General features: G+C 51.7%; 2 protein-coding genes across 6 annotated transcripts; both read right to left on the bottom strand.

The window, feature by feature from the left end:
• Positions 1 to 373: 373 nt before the first annotated feature.
• On the bottom strand, positions 374 to 13,177 carry taok3a (TAO kinase 3a). Of its 5 annotated transcripts, none has more exons than XM_088375983.1 (21): positions 12,635 to 13,171; positions 10,455 to 10,569; positions 9,615 to 9,814; positions 9,301 to 9,372; positions 9,115 to 9,216; positions 8,975 to 9,020; positions 8,789 to 8,885; positions 8,247 to 8,360; positions 7,946 to 8,037; positions 7,776 to 7,869; positions 7,415 to 7,496; positions 7,056 to 7,223; positions 6,805 to 6,993; positions 6,570 to 6,671; positions 4,088 to 4,324; positions 3,809 to 3,937; positions 3,443 to 3,646; positions 3,130 to 3,369; positions 2,680 to 2,892; positions 1,995 to 2,177; positions 374 to 1,246 (listed from the first exon to the last, which is right to left on the bottom strand). In XM_088375983.1, the coding sequence occupies exons 3-21, from the start codon at positions 9,744 to 9,746 to the stop codon at positions 1,082 to 1,084; spliced, it is 2,661 nt and encodes an 886-aa protein (XP_088232109.1). In that variant the 5' UTR covers positions 9,747 to 9,814; positions 10,455 to 10,569; positions 12,635 to 13,171; the 3' UTR covers positions 374 to 1,081. The 5 variants fall into 5 exon arrangements, with proteins under 5 accessions (XP_088232109.1, XP_088232110.1, XP_088232106.1 ...); XM_088375980.1 differs by lacking the exon at positions 374 to 1,246 and adding an exon at positions 1,689 to 1,892 and having other exon boundaries at positions 12,635 to 13,175; XM_088375982.1 differs by lacking the exons at positions 374 to 1,246; positions 12,635 to 13,171 and adding exons at positions 1,689 to 1,892; positions 12,073 to 12,205.
• Positions 13,178 to 14,026: 849 nt separating this feature from the next.
• rfc5 (replication factor C (activator 1) 5) lies at positions 14,027 to 17,094 on the bottom strand. The gene is made up of 11 exons (XM_088375991.1): positions 16,911 to 17,094; positions 16,107 to 16,171; positions 15,872 to 16,008; positions 15,730 to 15,809; positions 15,498 to 15,571; positions 15,267 to 15,426; positions 15,020 to 15,101; positions 14,822 to 14,951; positions 14,582 to 14,659; positions 14,411 to 14,465; positions 14,027 to 14,336 (listed from the first exon to the last, which is right to left on the bottom strand). The coding sequence occupies exons 1-11, from the start codon at positions 16,955 to 16,957 to the stop codon at positions 14,237 to 14,239; spliced, it is 1,008 nt and encodes a 335-aa protein (XP_088232117.1). The 5' UTR covers positions 16,958 to 17,094; the 3' UTR covers positions 14,027 to 14,236.
• Positions 17,095 to 17,814: the final 720 nt, after the last annotated feature.

The following is a 17,814-nucleotide window of genomic DNA, read 5'->3' as shown; positions in this document are numbered from 1 at the left end:
TTGACCAATACCGCCCTTATTTTAAGGTATCGGGTTCTCGGTCTCTACAGTACATTGGCGCTGTAGCAGATGGACGGACAGGTCACTGTCCCGTCAGAAAGAAAGCAAGGTCTTTCTTCAATAATTTGAATCGTCGTGTTAAATAGAATCACATGCATCCAAAGTATGAGCGGAATCGTGACAACTGGAGAAAATCGGTATTGAACATCAACAGTCCTACAATCACAAACAGTTTTCATTTGACCCACATCAGTATTTTTGGACATTTCACAATCTGAATCATTTTAAAAGTTAATGTGCATAGTTTTTTAATTTAGTGTAACAACTTGATGACCAGAAGACAACATTTAGACATCAAAAACCTGGGCACACGTTAGTACTGTATTGTTTTACTTTTTTCAACGTTAACATTTTCATTTTTCACCTAGAACAGTGAACATGTTTCAAGAAAGACATGAACAGTTGGCAGGAATTTACAACTTCATGGAAGGGGGGGGGCGTTTTGGTTTAATCAAGTAAAGTGATTTAACAATTGAGTAAATTCGTAGTGTGGGGTGAAATGAAACCGTTTTGGTAGTTGAATTGTGCTTGAGTTCATGACGCAAGGCGAGCAAAACCCCGACCCCATCGACGACGACAAGAAGCCGCGCGTGCACTTGATAAACAAATTGAAAGGAAAGCTTGTCGATGCTTCCGTGCTTGTTGCCAGGATTAAAGTGCTTGCAATTATCCTCATCGTGGTCGAAACAAATAAAATTGGAACACTTTATGGGAGGAGGGAAAACATTTGTTTTGTTTTTTTAGCCTGTGAAATCGCAGTTAAAATAGAAATATGAAAATAAGTCAAAGCTCTCTGCAAATCTTTCGGTACAAAGTCGGCGCTCACGTGTGTCAGCGAGCGCTTTTTTGCTAGAATCGTAACCTCACCTTACGATGACGGTTATTCTTTGTCGTCTCCTCCTGTTCTGGGTCACCTGAGCGGAGCGAAGGCTCCGAGTGGCGCTCGCTCGCGTGGCAGGAGCAGAGGAGGTGGTGGTGCGGGGGAAGTGGAGGGAAGGTAGGAGGCGCGGTCAGAGGCGCCTCATCTGTAGTCGTCTTTGGCCCAGTCGAGCGCGGCGGCCAAGTTGGCGAAGCCCAGGCGCGCGCTCTCGGCGTCAAAGGCGTCTAGCTCGCGCTCCTCGCGCTCGAGCAGATGCTTGACGCGCTCCGTGCGATCCTTCTGCACAGACAGCAACTCGTCCTCCATCTGACCGCAACAACAACACCACAACAATGGCGTCGCAGAATCAAGATACGTTTCACATTTTATTCTAGCCATCCAATTATTTGTTCAACAACCCAAGGCAGCTGTTATATTTTTCTCCACTTGGGGTCGCCATTGTAACAGCTGTGGCTTTGCGCTTGCGTGCGTGTGCGCGCGCAGTTTTCAAAGACGGTCTGGTGAGTGACCCAAGACTGCACTCGCTTTGCCAACTACATTCGAACTTGTTGGCTTAATTAGCGACAAAAACCGTGAGTGATCGTACTTGAAGAGCGTCTTTTTCAAAAAAGAGTAGCAAAAACGAGTGTTTAAATTGTACATTTAAAATAGCGCTTTAGCGACGACTTGTCAGTGAAAGCAATACAAGAGAAACAAGAGGTGGGGGGAATTACTGTCATTTTACTTTTAGCCCCCCCCCCCCCAAAAATAGTCATTACATTCCTTAGTCCCCGTGTGCGTTCGTGACAAATCCACGCACGGGACAGTAGAACGCGCATAACACGTACACGCCCGCGAGACGAGGGCGCAAGTATGACGTCATGTAGTGGTGCGCCACGTCCACGCGCGTCCAGCAGAGGGCGACAGGCGACGCTACAACGCCATCCGGCCGCCCACCCGCCTCCTTTGTTGTCTGCACGCATGACGTCATCGCCATGAGGTCGCAGACAAATTCACAACTGCGTACACACATCAGGACAAAGAGGCACAAAAACGAAGCCCCGTGACGTGATACCTTTTGCTCGAGGTGGGCGCGTCGTAGTGACACTTTCTGCTGCAGCTTGTGTCGCTCGCGCTGGTGCTGTGCGTCCGTCCGAGTCTTGATCTTGCTCTGGTAGGCGTTGAGCAGCTCCAGCTCCTGCTGCAGCTGCTGCTGGAGCGCCTGGCACTCTGCCTCCTGGGACTCGTCCAGCCGCAGCTGAGCGCAAGCGTGAGACAAGATCCCAGCGTCAGGTCTCCCAAAGGGACGGACAGACGGACGGACGTGCACGGGGGAGGAAACACAATTTGGGGAAAGGAAGCAAGAAGTAAAGATCCACACATCGACGGGCCACCAATGTCAAGCGTGTAATATTTGAATATAGGCTGCTCTTTGGAGGAACGGGCGAGCCACATCCTTTCACTGGCATTTGACAGCAGCCCGTCCGTCCGTCTTCACCGATCAGTGCCGAGCTGACCGTGGCTCTCTCTAAGCAAATTGTGGCCAAATCTGCTTTGACCTCGGAGCCCTGCCAAAGTAGGAGCCTAGAGCGCGTGTTGGCGCTTTGTCGGCGCTGTCAATGTGAGAGGGTGCTCGCTCAGGGTGCTCGCTCGGGGTGCGTGCTCGCTCGCTCGCTCGGGGTGTTTGCTCAGGGTGCTCGCTCGGGGTGCTCGCTCAGGGTGCTCGCTTGGTTTCGAGGTGACGACGTGCAGGTACGCACCGCCTGCGAGGCCATCATGCAGTTGATGCTGTGCTCGTAGCGCTGGGCGAGGATGGCCAGCTTGCGCGTGTGCTCGTCCTTGAGGGCCTTGAGCACGGCCTTGTGCTCGCCCTTGGGCGTCACCTCCGTCTGGTGGTGGCGCAGCGCCTTGTACTGCTTGCTCTGCACCTTGCACGTGTCCTGGAACTGCTTCTTGATGGCCAGCTCCAGCGACTGCACGCGGGCACCCGCAGCACAACAAGTCACCATTCAACCCTCATCAAGAGGAGCCTAAAGGGCGGGGCTATGCAAATCAAAGGTCAACACAACGGAGCAACCAGGAAGCCACCTTTCATCCGGGAGGAGTATGAGAAAAGCCACATTTGCGTGGAGCCAGTCTTTGGCTTTAAATCGGTGAGGCCCAGCCAAAAGAGCTCGGGCGACAGGAAAGAAACCAGAAGCGGCACCCACCTTGATGTTCTTGGGCTGCTGCCGCAGCTGCATGACATGCTTGCGGCGGAGCTCCCTCTGCCGCCGGCCGTTGTACTCCATCTGGTTGTCCAGCTCAGTCTGGTGCTGCAGCCGGATCAGGTCCTCGCGCAGTTTCTGGAGGCAGCGCAGCTGCCGGCCTTCCAGCTCCCGCGTGGACTCGTCGTGGCGGATCAGCGTGGCGTGCTCCAGCTCCTTCTGGCTCTCCTTCTTGTTCAGCTCCTGCAAATCCCAAATGGCGCCTTTTACCCAACGGCGGCAAGGGTGGAGTGGGGGTGGGGGCAAAACTTTGCACCTCCCGTATGTGCTCCTGCTCCAGGCGGTGGCGGGCGAGCATAGCGTTGCGCTTGAAGGCACGGGCGTGGCGCTCCAGGCGCAGGCGCTGTCGGGCCAGCAGCTCGGCCTCTTCCTCGGCCTGCGAGTGCTGCATGTTCTCCTTGTGCTTGGACAGACGCTCCTGCTTCTCCTTCTTGGGCGTGCTGGCGTCCTCGCTCATCTCCTGCCGCGCCAAACAACCACATGGTGAACCGTCGCTCGCTGTCTTTGACGTCTGGCAAGTCTCAAAGGTCGTGGCGTGCTTTCACACGTCGATTTTGTCCACATACAACCCATGTCGTGTGAAAGTCTCTTGTGCGACATGTGGCGGTAGCAGCTTTCTTACCTCCTTGATCTTCTCTTTGCAGAGCTTGTATTGTTTCCTCTGCGTGTCCAGGAATGTGCTGAGCTCCTTTTTCTGCTGCGCCACCATCTGCTGCTGGAACTTCTTCTCCTCGGCCAGAGCCACCTTGGCCTGCGCCGGAGAGCACGATGACACGTTAGCTAGTGTTTGCTAGCTCGTCATGCGCCTGCGCGCACGCAGCTACTGTTTGCTAGCTGTTGACACGTGTTTGCGTGCGTATTTGTTCCCCTGGTCCCGAGCCCCACTCCCACCGCCGCTCACCTCCTTGTCGGCGTGCACGGCCTGCCGCTTAGCCAGCTTCTCCAACTCCACGTAGGCGTTGTTGGCCTGCGTCTCGACCTCCTTATGCAGCCTGAGGCGATGCTCGTCCATCTCGGCCTTGAGTTTGTTCTCCAGAGCAATCAGCTGCTTCTGGTGTTGTCTCCGCATCCGCTTGTAGCCCGACATCTGATCGCGCAGCTCGCCCTCCTGCTCGCGCTCGTGGATCTGCTTGGTCACCTGAGAGCCGAGAGTGCAACATTTGACTCAGACGCAAGCCAGAATGTTGCTGTTCTGTCACTTTAGCAGGATTGGACCAAACGCTGTTGTGAAGCCTTAACACTAAGCACCCCCCCACACACACACCACGCAGCGACAGTAGGGGCTGCAATCCAAGAGGCGGCCTCTCCACCAGAACCAAAACAGCAAGAGCAAGAACGTTTTGCTCTCCCACAACTACCGAGGCAAGTACGGTCGGTCTGCTTTTAGGCTCACCATATTGTATTGTCTTGAGATTCCGCCGCTTCCACATTTCTCAACAGATCTCAATCTCAAAAGATTGGTCAAACGGCAAAGAAGCACACAAAACAGTGCAACATTGAGTTTTTTCAGCTCAGCAGTTCTGTGCACTAATTTTGTTTTTCACGCTTTACATGCCAAGACTCACAAATGCAAATATTTTCAACATTGACCTCTTTTACCCGCTTCTTGACCGATTCAAATCATTCCAATCTGCACCTTTTCCATCTTTGACTCCACCTTCCAGATTCCTCACGTCATTCAAAAGCCCGACCTTTGACGTCGGAACAATTCAATCACTGCGGGTCACGCTCGCCAAGGATCGTCAAGTGGACCAACCTGAAGGCAGAAGGGTCGCTGCGTGTCCATCTTCCGGTAGTTCCCGGCCAAACGCCTCGGACACAACATGGCAGCGAGCGCGGCCGAGCGCGGCGGCATCCGGGACGCTGGCCCGGGCGTCATCGTCTGGCCCCAGCGCGTCTGCAGGAGCTTGGGTCTCCGAAAGGAACCCCCCTCCTCCACGGTTGGATACAAACCCAAAGGCCAAGGCCGGCACAGAGCGGCTCTTTGAGCGGCGGGCGGGCGGCAGGTGGCTCACATGAATACCTCATTGACCGGACCTTGGAGGGGGGCGGGTCAGGTGGTGGCACGTTCGTGAGGGGAATTGCCAGCAACAGATGGATTGAGTGCTAAAAGAATGAAATTGCAAAGGCGCCGTTTTGATCAAATTTGGCCAAGGACGCACACTCTCGCTCCAAATGACTTAATTTGGTGACAAGGAGACTATTGACTGGCGCACTGGACGAGTATAAGACAACCTTGTCATTTTAAAAAGTGGCGGTCGGCTCAACTGCAAGAGCAAGAAGTGGGGGGTGGGGCACGCAGGATGCCTGCAAACTTGTGCATTTGTAAATGACAGCCGGCTTCGTCGCTTCGTCGTTTGACAAACGAGCTTTGCTTTGACCCATAATAACCTCTGCGCCTCCCCCACTCTCGCAACCTTCGCCTCCTACCCACGGAGGGCGCGCAAAAATCCCGCCGGAGGACCATCGCCTGAACCGGCATCGATGACGAGTGCGGCTCCACAATCTGCCCACGGCCGAACTCTTTGTCTTCCTGCCAGGGGCCGCGGGAAAAAGATGATGTCATCGAACACCGAGCCAGCACGCTGGCACACAGGAGCAAATGAGCTGACGTGCGAGCGGGCGCGTGTCCGTTCGAAACATTTGTCAAGGACACCCGGGCACGCTCATGTCAGCAAACTCACACACCGCAAACACTTGCACACAAACGCGCTCGGTCTCTCTCTCCCTCTCTCTCTCTCGCCCTCTTTGTCACGCACGCACGCGCCCAGCGGTTGACAGCGAGTTGCAAGAACCCACGTGAAAGCCAGACGACTTACTACAACTGGCTACCACTTGTTTCCATGACAACAGACGAGCGAGAGACCTAGCGAGAAAGAAAAGAAGTGGAAGGAGAATGCCCACCACGCAGCTCATTTAGGCTGCTCCTGCTGCAAGAAAATCGCTGAGAGCTAAAGACATGCATGTGGGTCGATGCAATTTACATGATCATGCCCACCAAACATCTCACGCAGCCCCGTTTGGTATTGCCGTCGCTGCTCATGGAATGCAGCCGTCCGTCAAATATTTGCCAAATAGCAAACGATGCGTCCTCAGATAACCAACTGGCTTGGAGACATTGGCCGTGTTTTTCATTCAGCCCTGTCCGCATGTGACATGGAGCCAAGCGAGCAGCCGAGAACGCAGCCAAGCGACTCGCTTGGAGTGAGTGTATACACAGCAGCTCACAAGTCCATCGAGTTGCAGCCCGCACAGCCCGCTGAGGCGCAAAACTCACTCAAAAGCTGCGGCCGCAGATGTTCTGGCTTTCCATGAGTCACACGCGCAGGCAGGTCTGCTTTTTGCGATGCGACTGAACAAGCTTGGCAGGCGCGGGGGCTCACCAAAGATGCTGACTTGATGGTGGCAAAGCGGGCCTGGTTCTTGTAGCTTTGGGCCTGGCTGCTCTTTGGGTGCATGCTGTCATCCCATTTGTAATGCTGCTCCTGAAAAACACACACACACGTTTGTTTATTTTCCCTTCAGCAAGCCAGCACACTGACTTTTGGCTTATCCACTGAGCAGTCCCTGCAACCCGTCCCAGATGATAGTCCGGGAGGCCCGTTGTGGCGGTAATACCTCGTCGGCAGGCGCCGGGGACTCCAGGGTGCCCCCGTAGTCGTGCGGGTGCATCATCAGGCTCATGTCGTCCAGATGCTCCTGCAGGCTGTTGACGCTGCCGCTCGGGCTGCCCGTGCTGACCGACGTGCTGGCTACCGAGTGGTCGCTGCCCAAGCTGTTCATCTCGCGACTGGCCGCCTCGCTGTCCTGCCATGTCACGTCCACAAAGTCACTTCTGCGCACGGCCGTCTGAATGTGTCTGCTCCCACCTCCTCGTCCTCCTGGCTCTCCCCCGTGGGCCCGTTGTGCTTCTCCTGGTAGAGGATCTTCTTCATCTTGCGGTACTGCAGGTGGTCCAACTCGCGCACAGCATCTTTGGTCCTCTGGATCAGGTCCAGCAGGATCCTCGGCGACCGCTCCCGTCGCACAAAGTCATGCTGGGACGAGAAAAATGCTTTTAAGAGGGCGCTTTGTGAGATGCGCAGAAAAGAGTCCTCGTTCCCTTGCGCTGCAAAAAGGAGCGCTGGTGGCGCTTTGATATCAAATGGACTTCATTCGAACAAACACATTTCCAACACGGGTAGTTTGGAAAACGGCTTCAAATACCGGCGTTGCGGCGGCCACTCACTCGCAGCAGCTCCCCCGACGAGGGTCGCTCCTGAGGAATTTTCAGAAGGCAGTAGTCCACAAAGCTTCGGAAAAGGTCAGACCTGCACAGATGGATGCCCTTGTGGACTTGTGCATTTACTCCAATCATATGCAAAGTTTCCAATTCAATTCAATTGATTGAAAACGAGCACATCTGCTCCAAAGACGAATTTCATTTTTCAAAGAAGCTGCATTTTAAAAACAAATGGACTAATGACAAAAGTATAGTTCCAACCTCGTCGTATTGCAGTGTGCGTATTGTGCGGCGGTGTCAAGTGTTGCCTGGCATGTTGGGCTGGGCTAGGCTAGGCTAATGTAGGGGGAGCACGCTGGCGCCTTACCACTCGTTGGCTTGCAAGGTGGGCGAGTCGTTCTGCGCGATGTGATATAAGGCACTCATGGCGTTCATGTTGAACAGCGGCGGCTTGCGCTCGGCTGGAAGCACACACGCCAGACAAAAGTCAGTCAAAGGCCCCACGGACCCAAGTCACCTTTGGCTTGGCACAGCTACCTAATTCGATGCAGGTGATCCCCAGGGACCAGATGTCCACTTTTCCTTCGTACTGGCCCTCGTCCATGGCCAGGATCACTTCGGGGGCCATCCTGACCACACGCACAACAAACACGTCATTATGCACTCCAAAGGTTTCCCTCATGCCGCAAGCAAATGTCTCCAATGGCCTTTCCACGTCCACGCGTGTTTTTGCAGTGGCCCGGGGAGAACACAAACTAAGTATGAATAATACAAACAATGAGGCCCGGCCAAATTGAAAAGTGAAAGCCCAACTCGGAGCCCTCATTCAAAATCTCACCAGTAAGGCGTCCCCACAAAGGAGTTGGCGGGTGAGGCGATGGAGGCGGAGCCAAAGTCGGCCAGCTTGACCTGGCCTAGCTCCGTCAGCAGGATGTTCCCCGCCTTCACGTCTCTGAAGAGGCACAAAAATACCAGTGTTGACAAACAACACTGAGCTTTGCAGCTGAACAAAAAGGCTTCGAATAAAACAGGGACATTGCATCTTACGTTCACTAAAAAACACTCCACTGAGCTGTGGAAAAGACTTTTTTGCTCTTTTTTTTCCCCCAGGAAAATAAAAGAACGTGGTCTGAATTTGGAGGGATGTTTTCCATTTGACAGGGGTTCTGCTTTTTCAATGTATTCAAAGCATTTGATTTAAAATCCCTCAAAACTGTTCCTTTTTCCTTCAAATATAATTGCTGTTTTTACCCCCCTCTGGCTCCAGACGGCGTACCCATTCCGCCCTTGCGTTTTATCGTGCCGAGGTCGCTCGAGGTCGCTCGAGGTCACCCCGCTGGCTTCTGCTCGGTGTTGACGAGACGGACTTACGATGCTCACCTGTGAATCATGTCGTGGCAATGCAAGTAAGCCAGTCCCAGCAAGGCACCGTGGGAGATGGCGGCAATTTCCGCCTCTTGCAGTGGCTTCTTGTGAACTTCGATAGACCCAAGCAAAGAAAAAAAAAATGACAACCTTCTCGTACACAAATTTGAATGCAGAAGATCCTCCGGGGAGCAAACGTACCCTCGAGTAAATCCGAAGCTGATCCCAGGCAGTACTCCATCACCAGCTTTTCAAACGCACAAGAAAGATGAGCTCAGGCATTTGAACCACCGAGCAAACGGCAGGGGGCGCCGTCCGGACACGTTGAAGGAAATACTCACCCAGGCGGTGTTGTCTCTCAGGTAGCAACCTTTGTACTCGATGGTGTTGGGGTGGCGCAGCTGGCCCAGAAATTTCACCTCCTTGATGATGTCCTGCCACTTCTGCCCGAGAAATTCACACTCGGAGCTTGCGCAATGCTGACTTTTTCTTGGGAGCGTATTGCCGTGTGTGTGTGCGTGTCTTACTTCAGTGGTCTGCTTGCCGTGGTAGGACATCTTCTTGATGGCCACCACCTCGTTGGAATACGAGTTGCGGGCCTGAACGAAAATGACAAGACAATGAGAGCAGAGCAGACACATTCATTTTGGTGCCCAAAAAAATCTTTGTCTGACTTGGGCAACGACGCTAACGTTGCTAACGTCGCAGGGAGTCGTCTCAAGCCTTAGCCTAAAAAATGGCCGATGACAACAACTTCCACGTCAGGCGTGGGCTCTTGGGACTTTTTCCAAGACCTGGAAGGGCTTGTTTTTTTCTTCTCGTCCTAAAAGTCTTGACTTACAAAGTAGACGGCCCCGAAGCTGCCATGTCCGATCTCGTGCAGGTCGCAGAAGACATCCTCGGGGTCGTCTTTGAAGAAGAGCTGGGCCAGCTCGGGGTCCTTGGGCGCCCCTTTGCGCGCCGACGACGGCATGGCTAGGGGGCGCTGCTCTCGTCGACGCCAGCCGTCGGCCTGGCATTGGCCAGCCGCACCGCCAAAGGCTGCCGAGCAAAAACCAAAAGGTCACCAAGCTGAAAGCCCTTCCCTTCGCCACGGGCGGGATTGCCAGGTGTGTCCTCAATCAAAAAGACATTCAAGAAGCGCCGATACCGAATACAGAGCAAGGGTTAGGGTTAAGGTCAGCATTAAGACATTTTCAACCAAAGATGAAAGTCAACCTTCATAATGAACCCTTTCAATGAGCCATTTGGATGTCTCTTCTTTTACTTCTCAACTCAGCTTTCAACATTGATCACAAAGGAATCCCGGCCGAAGATGCACATTGCAAAGCGTCCACTTTGAGCCGCCGTCCCTCAAAAGCGGGACACTAGAGGCGGCCAATACTACTTGCTTTCCATTCTCCCTCTACTGTGACACCATCTAGTGGCCGGCCAATTGTGCAATTACAGCCAAAATAAATGTTGAACAAAATGGCGCAAGTACGAAGCAATTGCGGCCTTATTGACACGATTGCTGCTCGATAGATTCAAGTGAACCGAAGGCATGCCATCATGACGGGAGTGATCAGCCAATATAGGCTCGCGCGACCCTCGTGAGAATCAAGCACTACGGAAGAACACCAAGGGAGCTAGCATTTTTGCTTCTCACCACCAAGCGGGTACGTTGTGTTGCATTGTCTACCTGAGTGTGAATGGAGCGGTCGCCAGATGTGCCTTTGGTCGCTCCTTCTGCCCTCACTTAAAAGCCGAAGCAGATTTGACGCCAATGCTCCTCGCAGACGAGATCTTTCTTACTCCTGAAACAAGGAAGAATCAAAATAGACTCCGCACTTAGAATTGCAAAGCACATCTCAGAATGGACTATTTTTTTGGGGGCTTGATGAGAGTGTGGCTGCAGATTAAACTATGAGCAGGATAAAAATATCTGCCTGTGCACACGCACGCATGCACTCACACACACACGTGGTCTAGATGTATAAAAAATAAAGAGCGTGCCCGTGAATCATTTCAAACACAAACCGACACTGGCAGGAACCTCTGGGACCCTTGGCTTCCTCCTTCTCAGCTTCCTCACTCTTCCTTATTTAGGCACTTGGTGGTCCATTTGCTCATCAGCGAGTTAGTCAGCAAGCCTCAGTTAGCGCCAGTCAGGTTAGTGGGTAGTCAATTAGTCAGTCCATCCATCTGTCCATCCACTTGCCGGCTGACTTTTCAGTCAGTTAGCCGGACAGTCGACCAGTCCGTCTGCCATTGACTTAGTTCTTTTCTAACCTTGTTCATGAGTCGCTCCATCTGTCCTTATCCTAGTTAGTCGGTTACATCTAGTGCCAACAAGAGTTCATCAGTTGTTTATTTCTTCATTGCTCAGTCCATCGGACTGTCCACTAGTTTGTTATAGTAATCCATCCATTGGTTAGTTAGTTTTTTTCTTAGCGTGCTGCTAGCTACGTTACATGGAGCTACGACAGTATAGCCATAAAATATCTTCATATTATTTCCAAAACACTTGATGTTGGTTGGTAAATCCACCAGCCCTCAACACATTCTTACAGCCAACCCGGGACACTAAAACAACGACCACGCCGGGCGCCAGTGGCTAAAAGTATGCTAATTAGCGCTAACCCGCCAAGCAGACGGGACTCGTACGACTTAACATTGCGGATTATCTTTAGCAACAGCTACTGACAGCGCGGTAGGAAAAATGAGGTCAACTGTGAACTGAGGAGGCGCGACAAAAAAAAAGGGCGTGACGTCATCAAAAGTGTTAGGAACCCGAGCCGATCTAAACAACCGATGTGCTACCTCCACCGGCTCTCTGCGTAAAAAGTAGGAAGGTATTACGGGCGTTTGGAAGCAATTTTATTTGGGGGGGGGGGGGGGGGGGGGGTCATCTGGGTCGCCCAAGTGGAAAAAAGCAGAAGCCCAAAGAGGAAACCGCCACCGAGTCATCTCGTCCTTGTCTTCAAATGCATGCCGGCGCTCTAAATTATGTACACGCCATACAAGAGACGGCCCGCAGGCATGCAGACCAATCCTTCGTGCTGCTTAGGACAGTGACGCCACGACTACCCAATAATGAGCAGAACGACTGACAAACTGTGACGTAACGTCGCTCAGCTGGATGAGGAACATGGATTCACATTCCCCAAACATCCAATCGTTTTCCCAAACAGATGACCGAGCAGCTGACACGAACAATAACCGAAAAACGGTGTTAGGAAAAAACATCAATCTGTGCAAACTGCACTCAGTGAAGAGAACAAATATGAAGAACACAAATTCACATTTTACAAACATACACAGATCACTTGGGCCTTGACACAATGACTGCATGAGAATGGCGGCAAAAGGTGTTTTCTTGGTACGACGAGTTAACGTAAACCGCGTGACGTCCGACGTATAACGAATCCTCACGGGCGCGCATTTTTCAACATCAACCAGGACAAAAGCAACGGGATCGCGCGCGCGCACGGTCTGATACGCTTGTACCGCGCACGAGCGACAGACGGCGAAGCGTCTGTTGGCGCGTGCGTGAGCCATGGGGGGGTGACGTCATTTTCCAGCTTTTTACAACAATCGTGTTTACTTTGAATGCAGCGCGTCAGTCGACAAATTCGATTGAATGGCAGATAAATGGTAAAAAATAAATATACTGGAATTAATGAACGCACAAAATAGGGGTAATTTAGATCAAAGGCAAAAATTTGAATGGGGTTGGGGGGGGGGGGGGGGCAGCGGCGGCGTTGATAGTAAAACCTTCCACGGTAGTCCACGCACTTGTCACGCTGACCCACATTGCGTAACACTGACGAAATCCTCCTCCCCACCTGCTGTCACATTCCGCCCGTGTGTCGAACTCACCAGCGGCACCGGCGAAGACCACCGAGCGAGCGACGCATCCTTGTCCCAAGAAAGCGGCCGTGGACGCGGAGCAGGTGACCTAACCCGAGCGAACCGCAGCCACAGCCACGGCAGTCGTCTGTCAGCCGACTGGAAGGCAAGCTGCGTGCTGACCAATCATCCAAACGTGATGCGACTCATCCGAAGCAGAGTCGACAGCTACGAAGTTGCCGCCGCCTCCGACCGAGTGCAGTGACGTCGTCGATTGAAAGACTCCCAAGTGACTTTGCGCTAGCATGAGCTAGCGGCTAATCCGCCAGTAGGACGTGTCAATCACGCACACACCCCCATTCGTTGCCCTCCTTCCCCTCGGCTGCTCACCTATTTTTAGGTGGTGGTGTGGGAGAGGGGGCGCAATCGTCGTGCTCGGAGCTAAAACACACACACGCACACGCTCACACAAAAAGAGACATGGAGATTTAGTTCTAGTTTTGGGAGAGAAACTGTCTCAGTTGTGGTCGGACTTCCTGATTGGATGATGACGGCGGGAAACGCAAAGCCTCAGGTCGATTGAGCGTGCGCGCACGCAGTCACACGCACACAAATCCGCGCGCACGCAGCGGACAACCCAAAGTTGCATTTGTCGCCTAGAAAAACATAATTAAAAGGACATTGTATCTGAATAAGTCTTCATACCACACTGTCACTCCTTTGTGTCATGTGTGGTGAAAAGATGCAAGACTCGCGTGCGCGTTCGTGCAACAAGCGGGAAGGCGATAAGCAGGTTCAAAGGCAATGCTGCTATCTGTCGGTCATATTTGGAACTATATTAACGTCGACCCCCGTTTTGGCATTTTCCTCGGCCACTGGCGGAGCTAGAGGGGGGCTACAAGGGCACCACCCACAACTATGCTCGGTACTAGGGCAGGGGAGTTTGGGGTAGTTTAATAATTGTTCCATATTTTTCCTTGGTTCTCCAAAGTGTCAAACGCGTGGAACTCCCAGTCGCAACGCAGGGCCTGGCGTGCTTTTGCCGGTTGGTCATCTCCCGTGTGTGATGCAGGGCAAGGGCTTCCTAGTCGAAATGATGAGGTCTCCAGGTGGGAAGCAACATCACGATCAGCGGATGAGGCAACCAGACGACGGAGAGGTACGGCATCCAGACATGCAAACCGACGAGCAGGGTCATTTGTCTTCTGGCGGTCAACGCTGCCGTAAATTTATTTGATGGTCCGTTTTGGCTGTCATGCATCACCGCCATGTTCATAAAAAGACTAAAACTCCCACTTTGGTCACATTTGTCTTGTTATGGTTGCACACAAAAGGCATCAGAGAAACGTGTCACAATTTTGTAATATTTCTCATTTCTGAATTAAAGTTGAGCTTTAGAGAGTAACGTGTCAAAAGCCTTGCTATTTTTTGTAATACAAAAAAAGTTTTATTTGAAAAAGATCAAACTGAGTACATATGTGGAAAACAAATGATTATTTTTGAAATTGTTTTATGTTGTAACTGATCCAAAAACAATGCTGCAATGAAGTGTTTTTGTTTTCTTCTCCGCGTTTAGTTTAGTCAAGAAATTGTTTGAGGAAAGACTGCGTCCGCAGCACTCACAATTGAGCGTCACTGGGCCTCGCTAAGCAGCAGGTCGCGCGCCACCTGGAATGCTGCCACCATGGAGCTTAGCTGGATCTTCTCACTGGTGCCCGATGCCAGCCGGTGCCTAAAAACCAGAGCGGGCGGCGGGTCAGCGCGGGCCGGCTTTGCCTTTTGGCCACGTCGCGCACGCGCACTTACTCCACGTCCGCCAGCTTGATGAGAAGGTTCATGCGCACCGAGGGCGGTAAGTCCACTTTTTAAACCATTGGCAAACCGAGAAAAGAAAACACAACAACAGCGCTCATTTGGAATGCAGCTCAGGATGAACCAGCGCAGCTCACAGTTGGCGTTGGCTCAAAATGTACCTACCTCTGTGGATGAGCAGGTGGACCCGCGTGAGGATGTCCTGCAGCGCTAAACCTTTCAGCGTCTTCAACTCCAGGATCTCTGGCGGACGTGCAAAAGACAAATGATGGGGAGGCGGTGACCCACCATAAGCGCTTTCTGTAAATTGACTTTTTGACCGGCTGCCCAAAGAGTTTTTCAGCCTTCCTCAGATCCGTTTGTCCGGTCGGATCCGAATGCGCCAGTGTCAACGTTGGGACTTACGCTTATAGGCGCTGCCAAAGTCTTTGTTGAGTGACCAGTCCAGGATGTTAGCGATGTCGGAGCGCAGCGGCTGTCCCGTGCAGGCGTAGGCCGTGTCCTCGCTGATGCGGCTGTATGCCATGCTCGTGCTCTGCAAAGGCGGGCGTGTCAAGCAAAAGCATCACATGGCCGCCGGGAGGAAAAGACGTAGGGCGGCACCTGTAGGATGTTGAGGCATCGCCGCATGTCGCCCGACGACAGGGCCACCAGCGCCTTCATTCCATCCGGAGTGACGTCCACACTGGACACAAAGAAGAAGGCTGTCGTAAACTCGCGCTTGTCGCTAAAGTTGCCTCTTCAGAGCCTCTCCTCCAATCCGCGTGGAGGCCATCACAAACTCAGCGTGCTGACCCACTCACTCCCGAGGTCAAAGTGTTTTTTGGTGTTTGGGCCGGCGGCCACCGACCTCTCCTGCTGGATGACGTGCTGCAGCCTGGGGATCATCTGCTCGGGCGATAGCGGTCCGAAGCGGAAGCGCGTGCAGCGAGACTGCAACGCCGGGATGATTTTAGACAGGTAGTTGCAGATCAGGCAGAAGCGGGCGTTCTCCGTGTACTTCTCCATTACTGGCGTGGGGGACGGCAACACGTGAGAAGCGCTCATCGAGAGGGACGCCTTTGGCCGGCACGAGGCTCACCACGCCGCAAGGCGTTCTGGGCATCCTGCGTCATGGCGTCGGCCTCGTCCAGGATCACCAATTTGAACCCTTTCCTGAACGGGCATGGGAAGCATACGGGAAGCCGTCAAGAGCCGCTCGCTCGCCCGCTCCCTGCTCGAGAGCGCGCCGGGAGTGAGGACGAATGATGAAAGATGATTCCTCGTCGCCACGGGGAAAGAAGCCGGCGTGCCACTTGCGAGACGCATCTTACTTGAAGATGGTTCTGGTGCTGGCGAAGCTCAGGACGGGCCCTCGCACCACGTCGATGCCTCGGTCGTCCGACGCATTGAGCTGCAACGCCAGCTTCGGTCAGAACGCAGCCCAGCGCCTCCGAACGGGCCGAGGGGACGTACCTCCAGAACCATGGAGTTGAACTCCTTGCCCTTGTATAGCTGCTTGGCGCAGGCCAAGATAGTGGATGTCTTGCCGGTCCCGGGCGGCCCGTACAACAGCAGATGTGGCAGTCGGTCTTCGTTGATGAACTTCTGGACTGCAAATCCATGTGGGAGAAAATAAAATAAAAATGCCTGCGTGTTATCTGACCACGTCACTTTTCATCTCGCCGCTCACCCGTGGCTTTCGACTTACTGGTGCTGAGAATGTCCTTGTGGGAGATCAGGTCATCCAGTTTCTGCGGTCGATATTTTTCCACCCTGGAGTGCAAGCGGTTCAATAAACAAGCGCATGTGCGAGGATGCGCTCTTCAGCACTCCCTGATACGTGTGGCGATTCATTGCTGCTTTGGATTAGGGCGGCAACTAAGGAGTAGCCATGTTGTCCAGTTTAATCCACCATTCGGGAAAAAATAAACAGATTTCTTTCCTTTCATTCGTTATTTCAAACAGAAAAGCATATACAAAAACGATGACAACGCAGCTCCTAATTTGGTTGGAAAATGAGCAAAAATGTTAATTGTTGTAAAAGCAGTTGTTTGCTTAAAAAACACGGAGGAAGAAGTGGGAGAATAGTTAAAAGTGAAAGGCTCCAGATTCATGGATTTGTACATTAATACGTTAATAAATCACGTAATTATTCATCAACTACAATTTCAGTGAGCACAATGACAGTTAAACTTCGAAATAATTTTCTTTTTTCAATCGGGCGCAGTGTAGCGCCAACTACAGGCAAGAAACACTTAAACATCCGTTGTTGGTGTTGGTTTCCCGCAGCCGCGGTGAGGGTAGCCGAAGTCCACTGGAAAATATCAAGCTTAAAGTAATTCTGCTACCGTGCACAGAATATAAACTGAAAACTCGAATCAAGCGGTGGAAGTAGGCAAGGATGAAAACGGAAGCGGATTTACCGAACTACGAAGGTAAGAGAAGCTAAGCTACGCTACGTTAGCCTTGATACTTTGGCTAATTTGGCTCGGCGACGCCGCGTCTCGCTCACCAGGGTAAATTTGTGGATTGCAGCGGTCTTTTCGCGGTGGCGGCCATCACGTAATCGTGGAACGGAAAGAAAACGTCAGCGGGACGCCACGGCGGCAACTTTGACGCAACTCCAACTCGCCGTATTTACCGCGCGCAGCACAAACCGGAATAAACGTCACAACCAATGGTAAATCCGTTTCCGGTATTGTGGACATGGATTAGTAGAAACTTGGGGGAAAACGCTTGACACGTTGAGCTGGATATTTTCGAAACATTATTAAGATATTCTTGAAAATATATAAGTAAATCATTGGGGATATTTCTTCTATCATTACAGGACATATTTTTATGTAACTTTAGCCCTCGTAAATGAGATGAATGAATAAAAAATACATAGTGTATGGGAATTGTGCAAAAGTCCATTTTAAAAATAGAATTGTTTTCTCGCGTGATTTACGGTTAATGTCATTATGTGATATTCTCCAAAATGCTAAATAATATCAACCCTTTTATGACTGTTTTATTTATTTTAAATCAATATTTTATCTAATTTTCATGAAAATATATATATTAAAATTAAAATAAATGATAATACCATCATGTGCCTACCCCAAATATGGAATCGTGTTTTTAGAATGTGGGAGGAATGCTTAGGTATTGTAAATAGGGTATCCACAAAAATTAAAACCATCCATCCATTTCCGACGGCTAATTTTGGGAACTGCGTATAATAATTTAGGAAAGTGTGGAAATTCGAGGTCAGTCCAAACAAATTTTGTGCTTTTCTTCTGATACTTTCAAAACGTTTTGAAATAGCAATGAGCTGAAGAGTTCAAAGTTGGAACTGTACTTTTTTCCACCCCCTCCCCGCCCTCGGAGTTTCGGTTGTGATCTCGCGAGATTTTCGCTGCTTTGATAGACAG

Source organism: Syngnathus floridae, chromosome 5 (genome assembly GCF_059516105.1).
Source record: "Syngnathus floridae isolate MCC-2025c chromosome 5, RoL_Sflo_1.0, whole genome shotgun sequence".
Taxonomy (NCBI): Eukaryota; Metazoa; Chordata; class Actinopteri; order Syngnathiformes; family Syngnathidae; genus Syngnathus; species Syngnathus floridae.
This window is presented reverse-complemented; position numbering and strand designations above follow the sequence as displayed.